Below are 18,092 nucleotides of genomic sequence, written 5' to 3' on the forward strand. Positions count from 1 at the left end.
ACCGTTGACCATTACAGACACCAGATACCTTACCAAGAGGAGTCGGGAATGAGGGGATGGGGGGGATGGGGGGAGAGGTTCAGCCCCCATGGGAAATGCTGTACAATCAGATAGTAAAGGGCAAGGGCGTGCAGCAGGAAGGGGTAAAGAGTCAAGAACACGTCACATACACTTATCTGCCACAGACTCTTGATGTCATATTTTATGCTAGGTCCAGCTCAACCCACACCTTGAGGTAGTGAGAGATTTTTATTAGAATCACCATTCCTGTTTATCACAAAAGTCAGATTATCTTTGAGATTTGGAGCTCAAGTCTAGTTCAACCTAGATCTTTCTGTGCTTGGAATCTCTTTTAAAGGGGACCTTCCCACCCTTCCCCCAGCGCGCGCACACACACACACACATACACACACACACACACACACACACACACACTAATGCTTTACCGAGGGTCATGAGGGAGGCATGACAAATGTCTTTAGAACTCATGGAGTGCGGCCCACCAGTTAGCCCAGCCATGATGAGTGGGACCCTGAGACCACGAATCCTGAGGACCTCACACTGTGATGCAGTTCTGCTCTGCCTGCTGCCCTCACATCGCTCTTGATCTAAGAATTGTATGTAAACCAGGGCGCTTCCAGCCCCTCATGGGCAGCATCTCTGGCACTCACTAATGGTGCTTGACCTCTTTCAGGCCTTGCTGCTGGAGCAGATTAATGATTCAGTCGCCACCCTAGGGAAGAACTTAGATTGTCAGCAGTGACCGACACCCTTAGAAAACATTTGGAAGGGGGCTGGAGAGATGGCTCAGTGGCTAAGAGCACCGACTGTTCTTCCAATAGGTCATGAGTTCAAATCCTAGCACCCACATGGTGGCTGGCAACCATCCGAAAAGAGAAAACACATCTGATGCTTTCTTCTGGTGTCTGAAGACAGTTACAGTGTACTCACATATAATAAATAAATAAATCTTAAAAAAAAAAAGAAAAAGAAAACATTTGGAAGAATACAATTGGTAGTGAAGCTAGATTAAGATGCTTTTGCCACTGGCTTTGATGCAGAAAGGGAATGATTTGAAGTTCAGAAAGGCACACTCTTATTAGCTAACTTAGGGACCCTTTGTGGTCAGGCAGCACTGGCTGACATGACTCTCACTGGGGCTGGACAGCTGAAGATTGATTCCTTGTATCTATTTTTGCCCTCAGCTTCCTGATATTATTTAATGCTGATGAGTAGATATGTGTTCTGAGGATTTAAAGTAGGTATGGCTGATTTTTATATAAATGTTTAGGCTTGCGATTCTTTTAGGATTCTTATAAGGTTACTTTTAAAGACAAATAATAAAATAATTAATCCTTTCTTTGTAACTGCAAATTGCTGTCTGCCAGTAAGAGAAATTGGCTGAGAAAACCACCTTGCTTGCTTCCACTTTGTTAATCTATAACAAATTGCATAGTTGCAACTGTGCATGGGTTCTTGGGAATAATTTGTTTTCTGTTCTACATAATGTTATTTCTTGTAAAGGTATTGGGGAGCACACTTGTTTTTTCAGTCATTCACTAGAAGAAAACTAGAAAGTGATCAGACTGAAATTTGTTCCTTCCGCCCATCAACTATGTGTATGTATGTGTATGTGTAAGGCTTGTGGGAGAATGTGTGAGAACTCTGTTGCACCCATCAAATCTGTTTGTATATGTATGTAAAGCTTGTTTTACGTGTGTGTGTGTGTGTGTGTGTGTGTGTGTGTGTCTGTATATAGTATGAATATGCACGAAATGCTTAGAGTTGGAACTTTGTTCTATCTATCCACCAGGTATGTGTATATATGTGTGTATGTGAAAGGCTTGGAGCCTGCTTGTGAAGCTTTCCTCCAGTCATCCAGTGTGTGAATATGCCTTCCTGTCTGTCTGTCTGTCTGTCTGTTTCTGCGTGTGTGTGTGTGTGTGTGTGTGTGTGTGTGTGTGTGTGTGAAGTTGCTGGATCTTGTCTTTGCCACAACCATTCTCTGTGTATGGGTTTGCTTGTTTGAATTTTCTTCCTTTTCTTCTCTCTAATTGCTGGCTGCCATCAGCCGCAGCCCTTGTTGCGTGTTATGGGCACCAACACCCGTCAGCGCCTGCAGCACTGGTTCTGATCGCAGTCGTCATACTTTGGTGTCAAAGCTGGTCTTTGGCAATGCTTCATCTTCCTTGGTTTAGGAGTTAGTGCTTTAGTGGGAAATATATGGAAATTTCTGGAAAAGCCTGTTTATTTTTTTAAAAAAAACCATACAAAGCTACTTTTTAAAAATCGAGTTGCATCTTTTATGAAAGATTTTGTACAAAAAGGTTTATATTGTGAAGTTTTTATCACCTTCCAATGAGGGCTAGATAAAATTGGACAAGGCAGCTAGCTGGGTAGAGTCAGACAGTGTGTTGCAGTGGCCATATTGGCTTATATTTTTTAAAGATGGCTTTCTGTTTATTTCTGTCCCCTAAAGCATAAATTGGAGGTAAAAAATGTCCATAATCTTTGCCACAGAGTACCTGCTCTTTGCAGATCATGAGCTTTTCAGGAAACCTAGAAGTCTCTATCGGCGTAGTTCAGTGCTTTGAACTTACAGGAGCTCAGCAGAGACAAACTTAGAGGGTAGATGCTGTATCTCTTGCCCAGCCTTCTTGCGTCTGGTTTCTTAGGTTTTCTCTGCAGGCACTGTGTTCTGCTCCTTTGGGAGTGATCCTATCTGGGTCCAGTCTATCCACAAACCTCTAGCTGTTCCTTGTGGAGGAGGCCAGAGTCCCTGATCTGTAGTGGCCCACAGGAAATGTGACCCCTCATAGACTTGAGGATGTTCCTGGCTCCCAAGCCTGTCCCATGGCACAAGTTCACCTTGAAGGCCAGCAGACCAGTGAGTTCTTAGTTGACACATAGAAGTCTCTAGAGCAGCCTTGTTAGGATGGGCAGGTGCCCGTCATTTACGTGCAGGTGCCTGGCTCTGAGGCTGCAAACAGCTTAACCCTTCACTCAGTTTGTAGTGCTCAGCCCCGTTTGCTCTTAACAGTCATGTTGACAGACACATTCTTAAGGCTTGGGGTATTTTTGTGTTTGCTATTTTAGACAGCCACACTTGAACTCTAAGCAAAATCCAGTCCTGGAGCCCATTCCTAAGTGTGTACTTGTGGGTTTGCCAGAAGGTCCCCACGGGCTCTGTGTCGCCGTCTTCATACCCTAACAAGGATGAAAAGTCAGTGTGTGCTACCCAAGTATCCCCTCCCCTCACTGTCTACCTCTGATTAGTCAACCTGACAACTGCAGAGCTAACTTAGTTATATTAATTTCACTTCATCTATATTAATTTTAACTCAGCTCTTTTAAGGAAAACTGAGAATTTTTGGTCTAAAAGATGGGTCAGTTGATGGGCACTTGGCACCAAGCCTGAGAAACCACTTTGGGTCCCCAGACCCCACATGGTAGGAGAGACCTGAGTCCTATAAGTTGTCTTCTGATTCTATGTATTTGCTGTGTACATGTACACACACACACACACACACACACACACTTATTTCAAATAAAAGTAAAAAAAAAACCCCACATTTTATGCACATTTTCCCATACCTCCTAGTCTTGATAATTATTTTTAGTGACTAAGCTATTAAGCTACTATGCTGTTCGCTAGCACATTTCATTATTTACCCTTTTTTTTTCTAAATCCCTGATTCTTACCCATTAACTTTTAGATAAGAAATTCTCTTTTTTCCCTACTTAATTATTTCTTTAGAACCAGTTGCCTGAAATCCCTAAATCCAACAAAGTTGGTCATCATTGAACAACGGTAAACACTCATTTGTACTGGTTGGTTCTCTTCTATCACTGTGTGAGCTCGGAGGACTGAACTCAGGCCGTCCGGCTCACAGGCAGTTCCTCGACCCAGTGATCCATATTGCTGATCCTGCCATTATGTTTTCTCACCTTTTATGATCGGGCAAAGGTACGTGCAGCCAAACTCTTGTCAAAACCTTCTAATTTTGACTACTGACTCGATCTCTGAGCCCTGCAGTAGGCAGTCACTACTGTTTGAGTTTTTCCTGCTTTGTTCTCCACAGCCGTGGAGGACACAGACACTTAGTGTGGGAGACTTACAATCTAGCAACGCAGTCTCGAGCAGCAGTGGAAGGGATCACAACTCTGCGCCATTCCGTTCTCTTACACCCTTGATAGGGCTGTGGGCAAACCTGTAAGCTGTTTATATAGACTTAGAAAGATGCACTATCGTCCCAAGTATTTTTGGAAAAACAGATTATTGTTTGAAAATATGCATTGGAAAAAAAACCCTAAGGAATTTAAGGTGTTTCTTTTAGGAAGTTTCCTTTTTAAGGCTGATAGGGTCTTGGAGTATCAGAGACAATTCAACCATTAAATGAATAGAAAAGAAGTGGAGGAAAATAGGACCTAACTTAGGTGTACGAGGAGAGAGTTGCCAGGTAGTAAAGAAATTTCTGTTGGTTTAGCTCTCGCAGGTAAGGAAACGGTTTCAACACTGGTCTTCCAGAAAGTCTTGGGCTTACGGGCCGCAGAATCACTGGATCTCAGTACTTAGTGCAGCTGGCTTATTACGTAGTTGTAAGATTTTGAATAATTCATAGTAAAATATCTAATTTGCTGAGTGGTCAGGTTTGTTGCTGTTGTTTTTTTTTTTTTTTTAATTCTGGGATTTTTTAAGCTTTTAATAACTTGCACAATTGAAGCCTAGGTTTTTTTGTTGTTGTATATATAATCCCATTAAGCCAAGGAGAAACACTGATCATAATATGAAGCAAATTCCAAGGTAACTTGTAACATTGGAAAACTGTGTTTAACATGTAGATTCTTGGGAATTGCAGGGTATGTTAGTTTGATTGAGCCATACACATGGAAGAGCTTAGCAGCACAGGAAGTGAGAGGTGTGGTTTGTAGAAGAGAACTCTGGGTAAAGGTCATAAAGCTGGAGTCTAGTACCTGCTCGGAGCCTGATTCCCAACAAGGTTGCCCTTTTCTGTCCTTACATAAGTGGATTTCAAAGTAAAAGTTTCAGTTTCCTCACTTACTGGTTGGGTCCAAGCCAGGGTCAGATTTTTGCCAGCCAAGTTGTATGCTGTTTGTTGTACAAAGAAAAATGGTTCTGTTTTCTAAATACTGGAGTCTAGCTAAGTGGGATCTGAGTTTGACCTTGAGCTAGGTTAAATATCATTCTGAAGATATGTGGATTTTGGTTATTGGGTTCCAGTGATGTGCAGAAGAGATGGAGTTTTAAGATTGTTTCCTCACCACTGGGTTTCCTGATGTCTGAATGTTGCCCTTTCTGAGCACAAAAGGTATAAAATGTGTTCCACCAAATCCATGACCTTTGTGGCAGCAGAGTTTTAGTGAATTACCAACATCATCCTCTTCCTTCGGCTTAGCACTGCTGACGTGGTTAGCTGCCAGATTTAACCCTGTGGTGGCCATGTTGCAAACACAGCCAGTGAACTTAAAGCAGAGCTGCAAAGGGGCATCCTCCATCTTCAACTGTGGCCTTTGGACCTCGGATTTGGGCAGGAGCAAGGATCGTTGAGTGGAGTTAATCCTCGCCTTGGAGTTGGCCTTTTGTTTATTCCACAGCTTTGGCTTCATCCGCTGTGCTGACATGTAGCCATAGCATTTCTGATTTAAGCAATGTGGAGTACTGTCAGCACAGGTCAGGCCCCTTTGGTGAGTCAAGTCTTTGGGTAATCCTTATCTGCTCCATTGAGTTTTAAGAGAAGGATTTGTGTTGAAATAGTATTCACCCTATCATCTACCTAGAAGGACTGGTCTGTAGAGGAGAGTTCATGGTAGAGTGGTGAGGGGAGAGGGCTTGGGCTGTAACCTGAGAGGACCATATAGAGACTTGAAATACGGCAACTCAGTAGTTTCAGGGCCTGAGCTAAGTTTGGAGTCGTGGGAACTAAGTTTGTCACTTGGATCCTGGGTTTGAGATCATCAGTACTGGATGTTGAGCACAGTAGTAGCGAGCTAAGTGTGGCTCCTTGGGAGGTTTAGATGGCATTGGGTATATTAGACATGAGCTGGAGGCTGGAAGAGGCCAAAAGGCCACAGGAGAGGAGACCAGGGTGTGAGTGACAGGCCCAACCATGGTGGCCAAGCTGAAGACAGCAGAAAAACCAACGTGATGCTTAGCAGTTGCTCTTTGTTTCTTGACAAAGCAGTTAGCCAGGCATGGTGTACACACCTGTAATCTCATACTCCAGAGGCTGAGGCAGGAGAATCCTACCTGAACCAATCTGAGTAACGGAGTAATAACAACACCATGTTAAAACAGAAAACCAACAACCCCCCAAACAAACAAAATCCTGAGCAGTGATATTACAACTGTTGTACTTAAAGAATTATTAATTATTTTTAGTATTGGCAAATATCACTGTTATTCACATTTCTCATTACATTATGGTTTGCTTTTAGCTTTTATTTGTTTGCTTGTTAATCAGAATTAAAATAAGACTCCCACATTGTATATTTGGTGTATTTCTTAAGCTTGTCCCTGCGTCTTGGTTCTTTTCCCTTTCAAATTATTGTAGAAGGAATTGGGTCTTTTGTGTGTAGACTTTCCCAGTCTTGCTTTTGCTAAAGTACCTTTGTTGTGGTGTTTAGCAGGTTCTTCCGTCCTTCTGTCTTCCCTATATGCTGAAAGCAGTAGCTAGACTTAGCAACCTGGTCAGATTCCATTGGCCTTAGGACTTAGGATAAAATAAAATAAAATAAAATAAAATAAAATAAAATAAAATAAAATAAAATAAAATAGGGTTATGTGCTGTGTCATCATGTCATCTAGGAAGTGAAGATCACTGTCTAGCTTGAATCCCATCAGTCACACACAGTAGTGTCTGCAGATCCTGAGAGTAATAGGACATGCTCTACAATGTAGACACAGCTCCGGTGAACAACCCCAGAGCCTCATCTTTTTTTTTTTTTTTTTTTTTTTTTTTGGTGGCTGCTCCCTCATATCTTTACAGTCTGCCTCCCTTCCACAGAATCTGTCAGCCAATCCTGAGTTTTGTCTCTGTGGAACAGTTTTACTTTTCTAGAACTTCAGACAGAAATAGCTAGATAAATAGATGGAAATTGGGCTAAACTTAACACTTGCTAACTGTTGTGTTGCTATTAGAAATATGTGTATGTATGTATATACACACACACACACAGACACACACACATATATATAAAAGATTTATTTATTTTACGTATATGAGTACACCATTGCTCTCTTCAGACACACCAGAAAAGGGCATCAGACCCCATTGCAGATGGTTGTGAGCCACCATGTGGTTGCTGAGAATTAAACTCAGGACCTCTGGAAGAGCAGTCAGTGCTCTTAACCACTGAGCCATCTCTCCAGCCCTAGAAATATATTTTTATTTATTTATCTCTGTGTTTCTGTGTATGTATGTGTGGGTGTGGTGCAGGGATAGAGATGAGAGGAGGACCCACAAAGTCAGTTTTCTCCTCCTGGGTACCAGGGATTGAACTCAGGACTTCATCCTTGGTGGCAAGTGCCTTTACCCAGTGAGTCACCTGCCAGTCCATTACTAGGAATAGAAACAGGACTGTCTAAGAATGGCAGTGGGTGATGAGAAGCCTGTGGCAAAGTGGGCACCACCAGAATGCAGGATGCGGAGGGGAATGGGGAAGAGGAGTCTGGTTTGCAGGTCCTGCGGAGGCCGGCGGAGGCCGGCGGAGCCCAGGCTGGCCCAGCGTTGGCCTCTGCAGTGCATGTGCATGCTGCCCTTCGGCTCTGCTCTCCCTTGTCACTCGGCTGCACACACACAGGATTTCCTCATGTGTCCCGTGTGTGTGTGTGTGTGTGTGTGTGTGTGTGTCTCTGTGTGTGTGTGTGTGTCTCTGTGTGTGTGTGTGTGTGTGTGTGTGTGTTCTGATGAAAGAGGAGCCGAGACACAGGACGGTTTCCTCCAGGGTAGGAGACTATGAGCTGGGGATAAGCCAAGCCTCTCTCTGACTGAGGCTTACACCCCTGCTCCTTCCCCACCCCCACTGTGTGTCCATTAGCACAGTCCTTTTTTCCTCTGTTTTTGCTTCTGTGGGATACGGTTTTACTCTGTGTCCTAGGTTGGCCCCTAAGTCATGGTGATCAGTCTCATGCTGTAGCCTTCCACTACGTGGGTGTCGGCGTGCATCCCTGGACCTAGCTTTTCTTCTTTGTGTCCCGGATGCTTTCTCCATTGTCTCCTGGTGAGATTAGCAGGTGACTATGTTGACAGTTTGTTTTACTAGGAAAAGGAGTTGAGAGGTCTCAGTTTCCTTTGTATGTCATTATACAATGAACATTTCTACATTATTAAAATTATTTGACATCTTGACTTAAAATAGTCATACTGGGTGTAATATATAATATAATTATATATGTATACTATGTATAATATACTAACTTCTGTCTGTATATGTATGTAATTCTCTTTGACTAACTTTGTAAGATCAATTAGAGGATGTTGAATTTGTTTTAATTAAAAACAAAATCTTCCTGAAATACATGCAATGACAACCCAGTCGTATGCTGAGGAGCCCACAAAGGGTGACAGTCCTTATGACCTTTCCAAAAGCATCGTGACAGAGTTTCTCTGCCAAGGTTGCCGTGCTTTGCACTGAATTTGTAGAGACTCAGTGCTGCGTGTGTGAGGTAAAGGTTGATGTGCTCGGGGAGGCAGAGGCCACTGATGGAGAGAGACATGTAAAGATGCCTCACGTGCCTGCAAGTACCGGGCACAGGCGTTCACTCTCACCCATTGTGTGTGCTGATTTATTGTATTAGAACGGTCAGTTCTGTCCAGTCCGCTCTTGCATGCCATTCAGAAGAGTTTAAATAAAGATGAGATGACTGAGCACCTCTCTTTCTCTCTTTATGTCTCTGCAGAACCATCCGAGTATGGCTGAAAAGGGACAGCGGGCAGTACTGGCCCAGCATCTACCACACGATGGCCTGTAAGTCATGGGCCTTTCCACTTAAGGACCTTGTTTCTGGTACCTTGGATGATTTCAGTTTTAAAAGACCTGGCTAAAAATTGCCACTGGATTTCAGAGTGAGTGACTTTGTTGCCCAAGACCTCTGACAGGCTCTAGTAAACCACAGGAAACTCCTTTACAGAAGCAGTTGGTCTATCAGCCTAACTGAAACAGGACCAGAACTGGGAAAAAAAAAAAGGATTAAAAACAAAAAAGGAAAGGGACCATTTTCCTTTGTCATAGTTTGTCAAGATTAAGCTCAGTAGTGACTTTATGAAAATTATTTTTGTGTGTGTAAGTGCTCATGCCTTGGTAGACATGGTGGTTGGAGGAAAACTTGAATCGTTTCCTTTACTTCCATCATGTGGGTATTACAGACCAAACTCAGGTTTTTCAGCATGCGAGCCTTCTCCTTGGCCCGCAGCGGTGACTTTTTACTCAGTGGTTAGCGGCTGATCCAGCTCTGAAAAGGTCGGTGTATTCCGTCTACTGCGGTTTGACCTGCGATTATGACCAGCCTTTTCCCTGCTCTTTTCACTGTCTCCATATGTCGTACAAAGATGGAGACCAAGGAGCAACAGTTTGTAAATGGAGCTTCTTTTCAGAACCCAGGTGTGTAGCTCAGTTGGTAGAGTTCTTGCTTGGCATGCTCAAAGATCAGAGTTCAATACCCAGCACAGCGTAAAACTGTAGCCAGTGACTACATAGTGAGGTTCACGGCCAGCCTGGGCTCCGTGAGACCCTGCCCTGACTTAGAATTCCTCATACATCCTCAAGCCAGCCCACTCACCATTACTGTATTTCTGTCCTGCAGTTTTTCTTCAGTTTTTCTCAGGGTCAAAGCCATGAAGAAAATGCCCAGATGCCACCCAAGGCCAAGTGGGAGGTGATTCCTTCTGTCCCAAAGAGCCACAGAGACTGTTAACTGGAAACTACATGCCCAGCTGCTGAGGAGATTCTTGATTTAGAAAGTGTTAAACCGTGGGTCTCACTTCTCCACGATGCCAGGCCGGAGAGGGGACTGAGCGTGGGGTGGGGACCAAGCAGCGAGCTAGTCACACAGGAGTGTGTGGCATACACAGGCCTTTTTGTAACCACTGAGTGAACAGGCACTGCTGTGGGCTGCTGAGGCACTGCTCCTTCATGAGGGATTTCCTTGAGTAAAGGGCTTCCTCTATCAGATGACCCCCTAGGAACAGAAGAAGATTTGTTTTGAGCTTAATGGTTTGTTACTGAAGGTCATTGTGAATTCCTCCATAAGAGGGCTTGTGACAGTTGTCCTAGTCCTGGTGACACTGGTCACAGGTTTTCTAAGCATTCCAAAACTGTCAAATCTGTGTCAGTACGTTTCGCCAGTCAGACAACACGGCATCAACAGTGGGAGACATCCTTCCAAGCACCTCTCCTTTCTCAGCATTCTCTAGTGTATTCATTGTGTGTGCAGTGCTAGATCCTTTAATCATCTCTGCCAAAGGTCAGTGGTTTATCAGTGTTAGACCTTCCAAGAGCTTTGGACAGCTGGTCAACCATGTTTATGATATTACTCAGTGAAGATGAAATCCTGCTTAAAGGTAAGTTTGCAGTGGAATATGGAGCACATTGGAAGACTCCCTGAAAGGCTACTCACAGTGCGCCAGATACTAGAACCTTCTCACTGTCTACGTCTGCATGTATTTGTGGCTTTGTAACCTTGGTTTCTTACACTAAATTCTCCCCTTGAAATTTGAAGCACCTGGTGTCTTAAAATGCTTACGGAGCCTGTTTAAACAACAGGACTACAGGAGGCGATGTCCTCTGAGTCAACAGCCACACGATAGGCTTCTGCTGGACCCACAGCTTCTTCCTTCCCAGTGGCCCAGCCACAGATAGCCAGAAGGCAGCAACAGTCTGGGAACTCATCCCAGTACCTGCAATGCTGTGTCATAATGGCGGAACACCTCTCCAGTGTTGTTGGTGCTATTCCTCCCGACCCCCGACCCCCACTGTCCTCCATAGTGTGTGTTTTGGTCATAACAACCTCTTGGGTCCTGAACCCTGGGGCTCGAGCTCCCTTGGGCTGTAGACTGAGATGCTTATGCCCAGCGTTGGTTGTTATTCTGCCCATTGGATCCTCTCACCCACCCCACCCTCCAGCTGTTCTCGCAGTGTTAGGAAGCTATGCTTCTAGCCCTGTCTCCTCCATATACCTTCTGCAACTTTGTTGTGAATTAAAAGTAATAAATTCCATCTATTTTGTGTGGAGGTCTTGAGGACAGCATGTGGGAATCTGTTCTTCTACCATGTGACAGCAAATGCCTTTAACCGCTGAGCCATCTTGCTGGCCCCTGTTCTGATTCATGGTCCCCCACCCCCCTCCTTAGGGCACCAACACCCAAGCATAGCTGTTAGATCTTTAGAGTGTGACCCGTTCTCTCTGTCCCCATTCATCCTTAACTGGGCCTCACTGGTTTTTCTGAAGTAGCTCCCAGTTAGAGAAGGAAGGGCTGGGAAGAATAGACCCTGGGCTCTGCAATGGCTGGTCAACACCTGCATGCCGAGTGTGCTTCTCTCCGTGGTCAGCTTGATTCCGCTGCTGCTGCTGATGCATTTTGTTGCTGTTATTATTTGAGACAAGGTGGCACTCTGTAGCCTAGCCTGGCCTTGAACTCACAGCAGTCCTTCTGTTTTTCCTCCCCATTGCTGGGGTCACAGTCATGAGCTTCCATGAGCACAGCTCAGTCACTTTTTCTTGCCTACACTGCAGTAACACAACAGTGAGAAAATATAGCAAGTGATTTATGGAAAGTAACTGCTATTTTCATATGACATTTCTTACATAAATAAGTTCAAAATACAAGGAAAATGTCGTTTCTACAAACTCCCTGCAGATTAGTGATTTGAGATGTTTAGTGGCCATCTACCAAGGTCAGCGTTCCTGTGACCAAGCTAACTCCATGTAACTTGCCCTGAGTGGCCGGTCTTGCTCTGTGACCTTACTTCCCTGACAAAGAGTCACTTTGAGAATCTGCCAGGACTGAGGAAAGATGATGACTGGGTTTCTGTCTGTCTTTATGCACCGGGCCTTTTTTTCCTGGCAAACGTAATTGGATGATGTCATTACAACAGCCATTTTATGGGTAAGGAAATTGAGGATGAAGAGATTTGTTGATTGCTTGTGGCTGTAATTCTGACCCACCCCTGCATATGACTGTAGAACTTCTGCCTTCCAGAAGGATGAGGTGGATCCACAAATGTCTTATGCACAGGACCAGATGGCAATGGTGAGATTTCACGGACCAGACCGTCCGCCCACTCAGCTCTACACTATAGTATGAAAGCAATGCTGAGAGGCTTTCCTAGGCTCCAGCCCCGCAGACTGTGGATAGAACCTCAGTGGTTGCATCTGGCAGTTTGCTCTGAGTTTTACATGTGTGTGATCTCAGACCTGCAGGTGCCTTTTGTGTATATATTGCCATTAATCTTAATCTGAAAGATGGTCTTGTGTTTCTCCTCTTTGTAAAGCTGTGTGAGTAGTCAGGCTACCCACCCTTGTTTCTAAACCTCTTATCCAGGGAAAATAAATAAATAAATAAATAAATAAATAAATAAATAAATAAATAAGCAAGCAAGCAAGCAGGCAGTCAGTCAGGCTATGATATTGTTATTTCCAAACCAAACTAGGGAAGCTTTTTAATTAAAAAACTCTAGGTCTATGAGAAGACCGAGTGGATAACCACATCCCCTAGGAGCCTGGCCACCGCCTTTGGTCTCTGGAGCCGTCAGTGGAAAGAGAAAACTCCCAAAAGTTGTCTTCTGATCGCACATGTTCACTGTGGCATGCATGTGCCCCACATCACTCACACAAGACAACAACAACAACAACAGCAGCAGCAAATGTAGCAAATCTCTTAGCATCATACAATTACTCAGAACAGTGGCATTTTTACAGAAATGGGGAATTTTGCGTATTTATGTGGCTTTATGATAGTGTCAGGCATCAGAAGAACTTTAAAGTCAACATCAAAATTTACCATCAGCTGCTAAGAAAACAATACTGGTAACAGTGAGTTTTAAATCATCATAGCAACTGCTGCTTTAATTGTGAGATGTCCTGTGTGTTTGTGTGTATAACAGTGTATCTTTGTGTTTATAACTACCTTTAATTTAGACAGCTTAACTTAATATATGTAGCTGGCCTCAAGCTCTCAGAAATTCTCCTTCCTCTACTGCCCGGGTACTGGGATTAACATAATGTGTCTCTGTGCCTGGTAGAGACCATAATTCTTTTTTTAAATCTTTTTTTTTTTTTTTTTGGATTTGGTTTTTTCAAGACAGGGTTTCTCTGTATAGCCCTGGCTGTCCTGGAACTCACTCTATAGACCAGGCTGGCCTCGAACTCAGAAATCTGCCTGCCTCTGCATCCCAGAGTGCTGGGATTGCAGGCATGCACCACCACCGCCCAGCTTCAAGACCATAATTCTTAAATATGATAATATATTATCATCTCAAACATAATATAAACGTGTGCATACTTGAAGCCAGTTCAAAGTCGTGTAAGTCTAACAGTGAGTTCTGTATAATGAGTTCTGTACAGTGAGTTCTGTATAATGTCAGTATCAACCTTCATCTACAGAGCTCTTGAATGCAATTGAAGTAGTCCTATGTGTAATCTTACAGTTGTCTTTGAGTACAGTTTTGTGTTATATTTTCTTGGGCAGAGCATTAGCCCAGGGACTGGAGAGATTGCTCAGTCCGCAAAGTATCTGCCACACAAGTAAGAGGCCTGAGTCCAGATTCCCAGAACCCACAAGCTGGGCATCATGCTGACCGCCTGTAACACCAGCATTGTCAGGCAGGGGATAGGAAGGGTGGTGAGAACAGGCAGGTCCCTGAAGCTCACTGGCTAGTTAGCCTAGCTGGATTGGCCAGCTACAGGTCGGGTGCGAGATCGGGTGCGAGATGCTGTCTAAGAACATAAAGATAGCGGTCAAGGAAAGATACCTAATGTCTGCCTCTGGCACATGCATGCACATATATTAAGAGGTATATACTGTTCTCCCTGGCCACCCTACCAGATAGAGAGAGAGAGAGAGAGAAAGAGAGAGAGAGAGAGAGAGAGAGAGGCTAAACAGTAACAAAACATTAGGTCATTTCCAAGTGGTAACTTCCTTTAAAGTTTTTTTTTTTTTTCCTGTTTGGCTTTTCCTTTCGTGCTTTGAGACAATGCTCTACATGTGGCCTAGCAGGCGTGGGACTTACAGTGTATGTATGTAGGCAAGTTGGCCTTGAATTTGTGATCTTGCTTCCTCTCCCTCTGCTTTCCAACTGCCCAGTTACCAGCTTGCACCACCCAACCCATCTTTCCGTTATTTCAGTTCAAGCCACGCACTTCTGGTTTACTTCCCCCTGGTGTGTGTTTTTGTGTGTGTTTCCTTCATTGTTAGTTAAAATTATTTATGCTGAGTGAACCCAAACAGTTCTGTCTCCAAGCATTCAGTTTTAGAAATCTTGTTCCTTCCAATTTTTAGAGGACAGTTTGGAGTTTCTCTTGTTTGAGAAACATATTTTGTTGCCCATGATTCCTGGAGGAGAGCCGGGTTGGCCGTAATGGGTGTGTTTGTGAAAGAGGCCGGTACTGTTAATACAGTCACAGCTCTGCTCACTACACCGGGTGAGTGCTATTGCATAGGGGATGGACTGGCTGGTTTTGTGTGTCAACTTGACACAGGCTGGAGCTATCACAAAGAAAGGAGCTTCAGCTGGGGAAGTGCCTCCATGAGATCCAGCTGTGGGGCATTTTCTCAATTAGTGATCAAGTGGGGAGGGCCCCTTGTGGGTGGTACCATCCCCGGGCTGGTGCTCTTGGGTTCTATAAGAGAGCAGGCTGAGCAAGCCAGTAAGAAACATCCCTCCATGGCCTCTGCCTCAGCTCCTGCTTCCTGACCTGCTTGAGTTCCAGTCCTGACTTCCTTTAGTGATGAACTGCAACGTGGAAGTGTAAGCTCAATAAACCCTTTCCTCCCCAACTTGCTTCTTGGTCATGATGTTTGTGCAGGAATAGAAACCCTGACTAAGACAGGGGAGTAGTACTTTTTTGCTACAGGGAAGAAGTAATCCTGCGGTGGGTTTCCTGGCTTGCTTACACATGCCACAGGATCTGAATGCCGGTACCCTTCACTTTCTGAGCCCTCGTCATCATTGGTCTGTTCTGGGGAAGGGCGGCAGGCAGTGGGATGTGCAGAAGCACTGGTTCCCAGAGGCATCCACGCTATGGTAGGAGTTCCACCCAAACGAGACATCATGCTGCCTCACTTCACCCAAAGCTCTGAAAAACTGTGAGAAGACTTAAGTGTTCCAGTTTAGAATTTAAATCATGGGGAACTTCAGTTATATTTTCAATGTGCATAATTTATTTTTCATAAAGCATTTTTTGTCTTTTTTTAACCTAACCCACATAACTCTCCTTAATAGCAATGTACTTTAAAACAATGGCTTCCAGTGCTTAGCTTTTCTCACGATGTCGTCTTGGTCTTTTCTACAGCTCCTTGCTCTGCTATGGCTTACCATCACGACAGCAGAAGGATATTTGTGGGCCAGGATAACGGGGCTGTAATGGTAAGTAGGTCCGTGTATTCAGTATGTCCTGCGTAAGACTACCTCATAATTACTTATGCTGCAGGTTGTTTGTCGTGAGCAGTGTCTAATTCATTATAGATGTTAGACTGAAGATTCCATGGTTCTCATGAGTCTCATGGTTAGAGTCTTGGTGCGTGGGCCACCACAGAGCACAGCCTTTTTACAGTGGACTAGAGACCTGGAGCTACTGCACCTTGACAAGGTGGGCAGTGGGGAGAACCTCTGTGTACGTGTGTGTTTCTGTGTAAGACAGAACTGAGAGGAAGGATCAGCTATTCATCCAGGAACTCTTATGACTCTGGAGAAAAGCAATGTACCTTGAACCACATTGGCGTAGGATAGAATATTTAAATTTTCAGTCTGTTATTGACGGTTGTTTTTGAGTTTGTGTGTACACATCTATTTGTTTGCGTAAAAGAAGTGTATAGCTCGTGTGCCACAATGGTCATCATTCTACATGTACATTTTCATGGTCTGTAGTGTTGTATATTCATTAGGTCACGTCAGCACCACACTTTGGAATTGCAGAATATGTGCACATCCCCTAAGGAACACTCACAGCCATCAGCAGTTACTTCCCGGAGTATCTCCCGTAGCTGCCTGTCTCTAATCTACTTTTCTTAGAATGTCTATCCTACATACTTTGTGTAGATAGAATCATGTTGTATGTGTAGCTTCTTGTGTGTATATCCAAGGGTCTTCCCTATTGCAGTTTGGATGGGTTACTTCATCCCTTTTTATGATAGAGTAGTATTCTCCTAGGTAGCGCAATCTCACCTTGCCCACTGATAAGTTGATTGGCATTGGGATTATTTCCATGTGGGACTTTTGTGAACATTGCTACTGTAGCATTGTAGATAAGTCTCTGTGTGAATCTGCATTTTTCAGTTTGTTGTCTATATAGGAATGGAATTTCTGGGTCATATGGTGACTATTTAGTATTTCAGGAAGTCCTTTATCCATTTTTATTTTTATTTTTGAGAGAGAGAACACCATACTTTATAGCCCAAGCTAACCAAGAACTCACCACCTTCATGCCTTTACCTCCAAGTGCCACTATCCTGTGTTCTGGGTTTAGTTGATAAGTTCTTGCTTAGAATTAGATACTAGACTCCAGTCAGATTCAAAATTTGCCAAAAATCTCTCCTAAGGATTGTCTTTTCAATTATTTTTAAGTTTTATAAAGTTCAATCTATCTTCTTTTTTTTTTTCCGTCCTCTCTCTTTACTTGCTTGTAATTAGGCTACAATATCTACAAAGCTATTAATTACCAGGTTCAAGGTCATTTTCACATTTTCATAGGAATACATTAATCTGTGGCCATACCATTCTGAATGTGCCAAATCCTGTCAAACAGATACTTTACGCTTGTTCTTTCTTCTAAGAGTTTTGCCTTGAGGGCACAGATCTGGGTTGGAGGAGGGTATCTTAGTTAGATGATACTGAATGATAGAGGAAGGACCCAGGCATACCTGAGACATGGATAGTCATGCAAGGCCTATGGATAAAGTTTTACGTCTTATTATAAATTTAGAGAGAAGCTATCAAGAGGTTTCAGACAGGCAAATGTATTTCACCTTCCCCTCTACCTCTTTTGGATAGGATTTCACTACATTGCTCAGGCTGACCCTAGAGTCTACTGGGTAGCCCCCATTGGACTCAAACCTGTGATCTTCCACTCACCCTCTAGAGTGATAGGATTATAGGGGCCCCCTGTATTCTTGTGTCTGGCTGTATTCTTAAAGGACTAACTCTATGGAGATTGGTTTGGAGAGAAACAAAAATGGAAGGGAAGTCAAGTAACTATAGCAACCAGGAGTCTGGGCTCAAACACAGTGACATCAGAAGTGGACAGAGTGGAGTACTTAACATGGCTCCTGGCACTTTGTTATAGACTGAGTTGGAGAGGAAGATGTAGGGGACAGCAGATTTGGTGCTTGGACTAAGTAGGCTGTGGTGCCATTGACAGAGGCGGGGAAGGCCCAGGGCAGTCAGTGGTGAAGGCAGAGAGGAGGTGCGCAGCAGAGAAGGCTGAGAGCAAGCTGTAATTAGAAGGCTGCCTGTGCTTATGTGTAAACAGATGTAAGAGCAGGTCATCTTAAAAAGCTAGAAAGGAGATCCAGATAGGCAAAGGGGAAGGATAGGGCCCAGGTACAAAGACACAAAGATGTCTTGATTATGTCTAAGGACTAAGAAGGAACAGCCAGAAGGGGAAGGGGAGGCTGCTGCCCTGAATTCATACAGCATTGGCAGGGGGCAAGGACTGCTCTACACACAGAGTAGCAATTAGTGGCAAAGCTCTGCTCGTCTCTTCCCAAAGACTTTCTCGGGGTGTCATGATGGTGCACACGCTCCTGTGTAAGCTGCAGGCATCTTCTCCAGGTTGTGACTGTGTGTAATCTCCGCTCTGAGGGATTCTTGGAGTCTGGCTTTTGGTTGAAGGGCAGGCTGCACGTGGAAAGCTGTGG

At 44.0% G+C, this 18,092-nt stretch overlaps 1 protein-coding gene across 1 annotated transcript in view; it reads left to right on the forward strand.

The window, feature by feature from the left end:
* Wdfy1 (WD repeat and FYVE domain containing 1) overlaps positions 1-18,092 on the forward strand; it is a 52,847-nt gene that overhangs the window by 11,573 nt on the left and 23,182 nt on the right. The window contains exons 2-3 of the mRNA XM_052192506.1: positions 8,921-8,988; positions 15,530-15,603. Coding sequence (XP_052048466.1) covers positions 8,921-8,988; positions 15,530-15,603 — 142 coding nt within the window. The remainder of the gene's footprint in view (positions 1-8,920; positions 8,989-15,529; positions 15,604-18,092) is intronic.

Source organism: Apodemus sylvaticus, chromosome 9 (assembly GCF_947179515.1).
Source record: "Apodemus sylvaticus chromosome 9, mApoSyl1.1, whole genome shotgun sequence".
NCBI lineage: Eukaryota > Metazoa > Chordata > Mammalia > Rodentia > Muridae > Apodemus > Apodemus sylvaticus.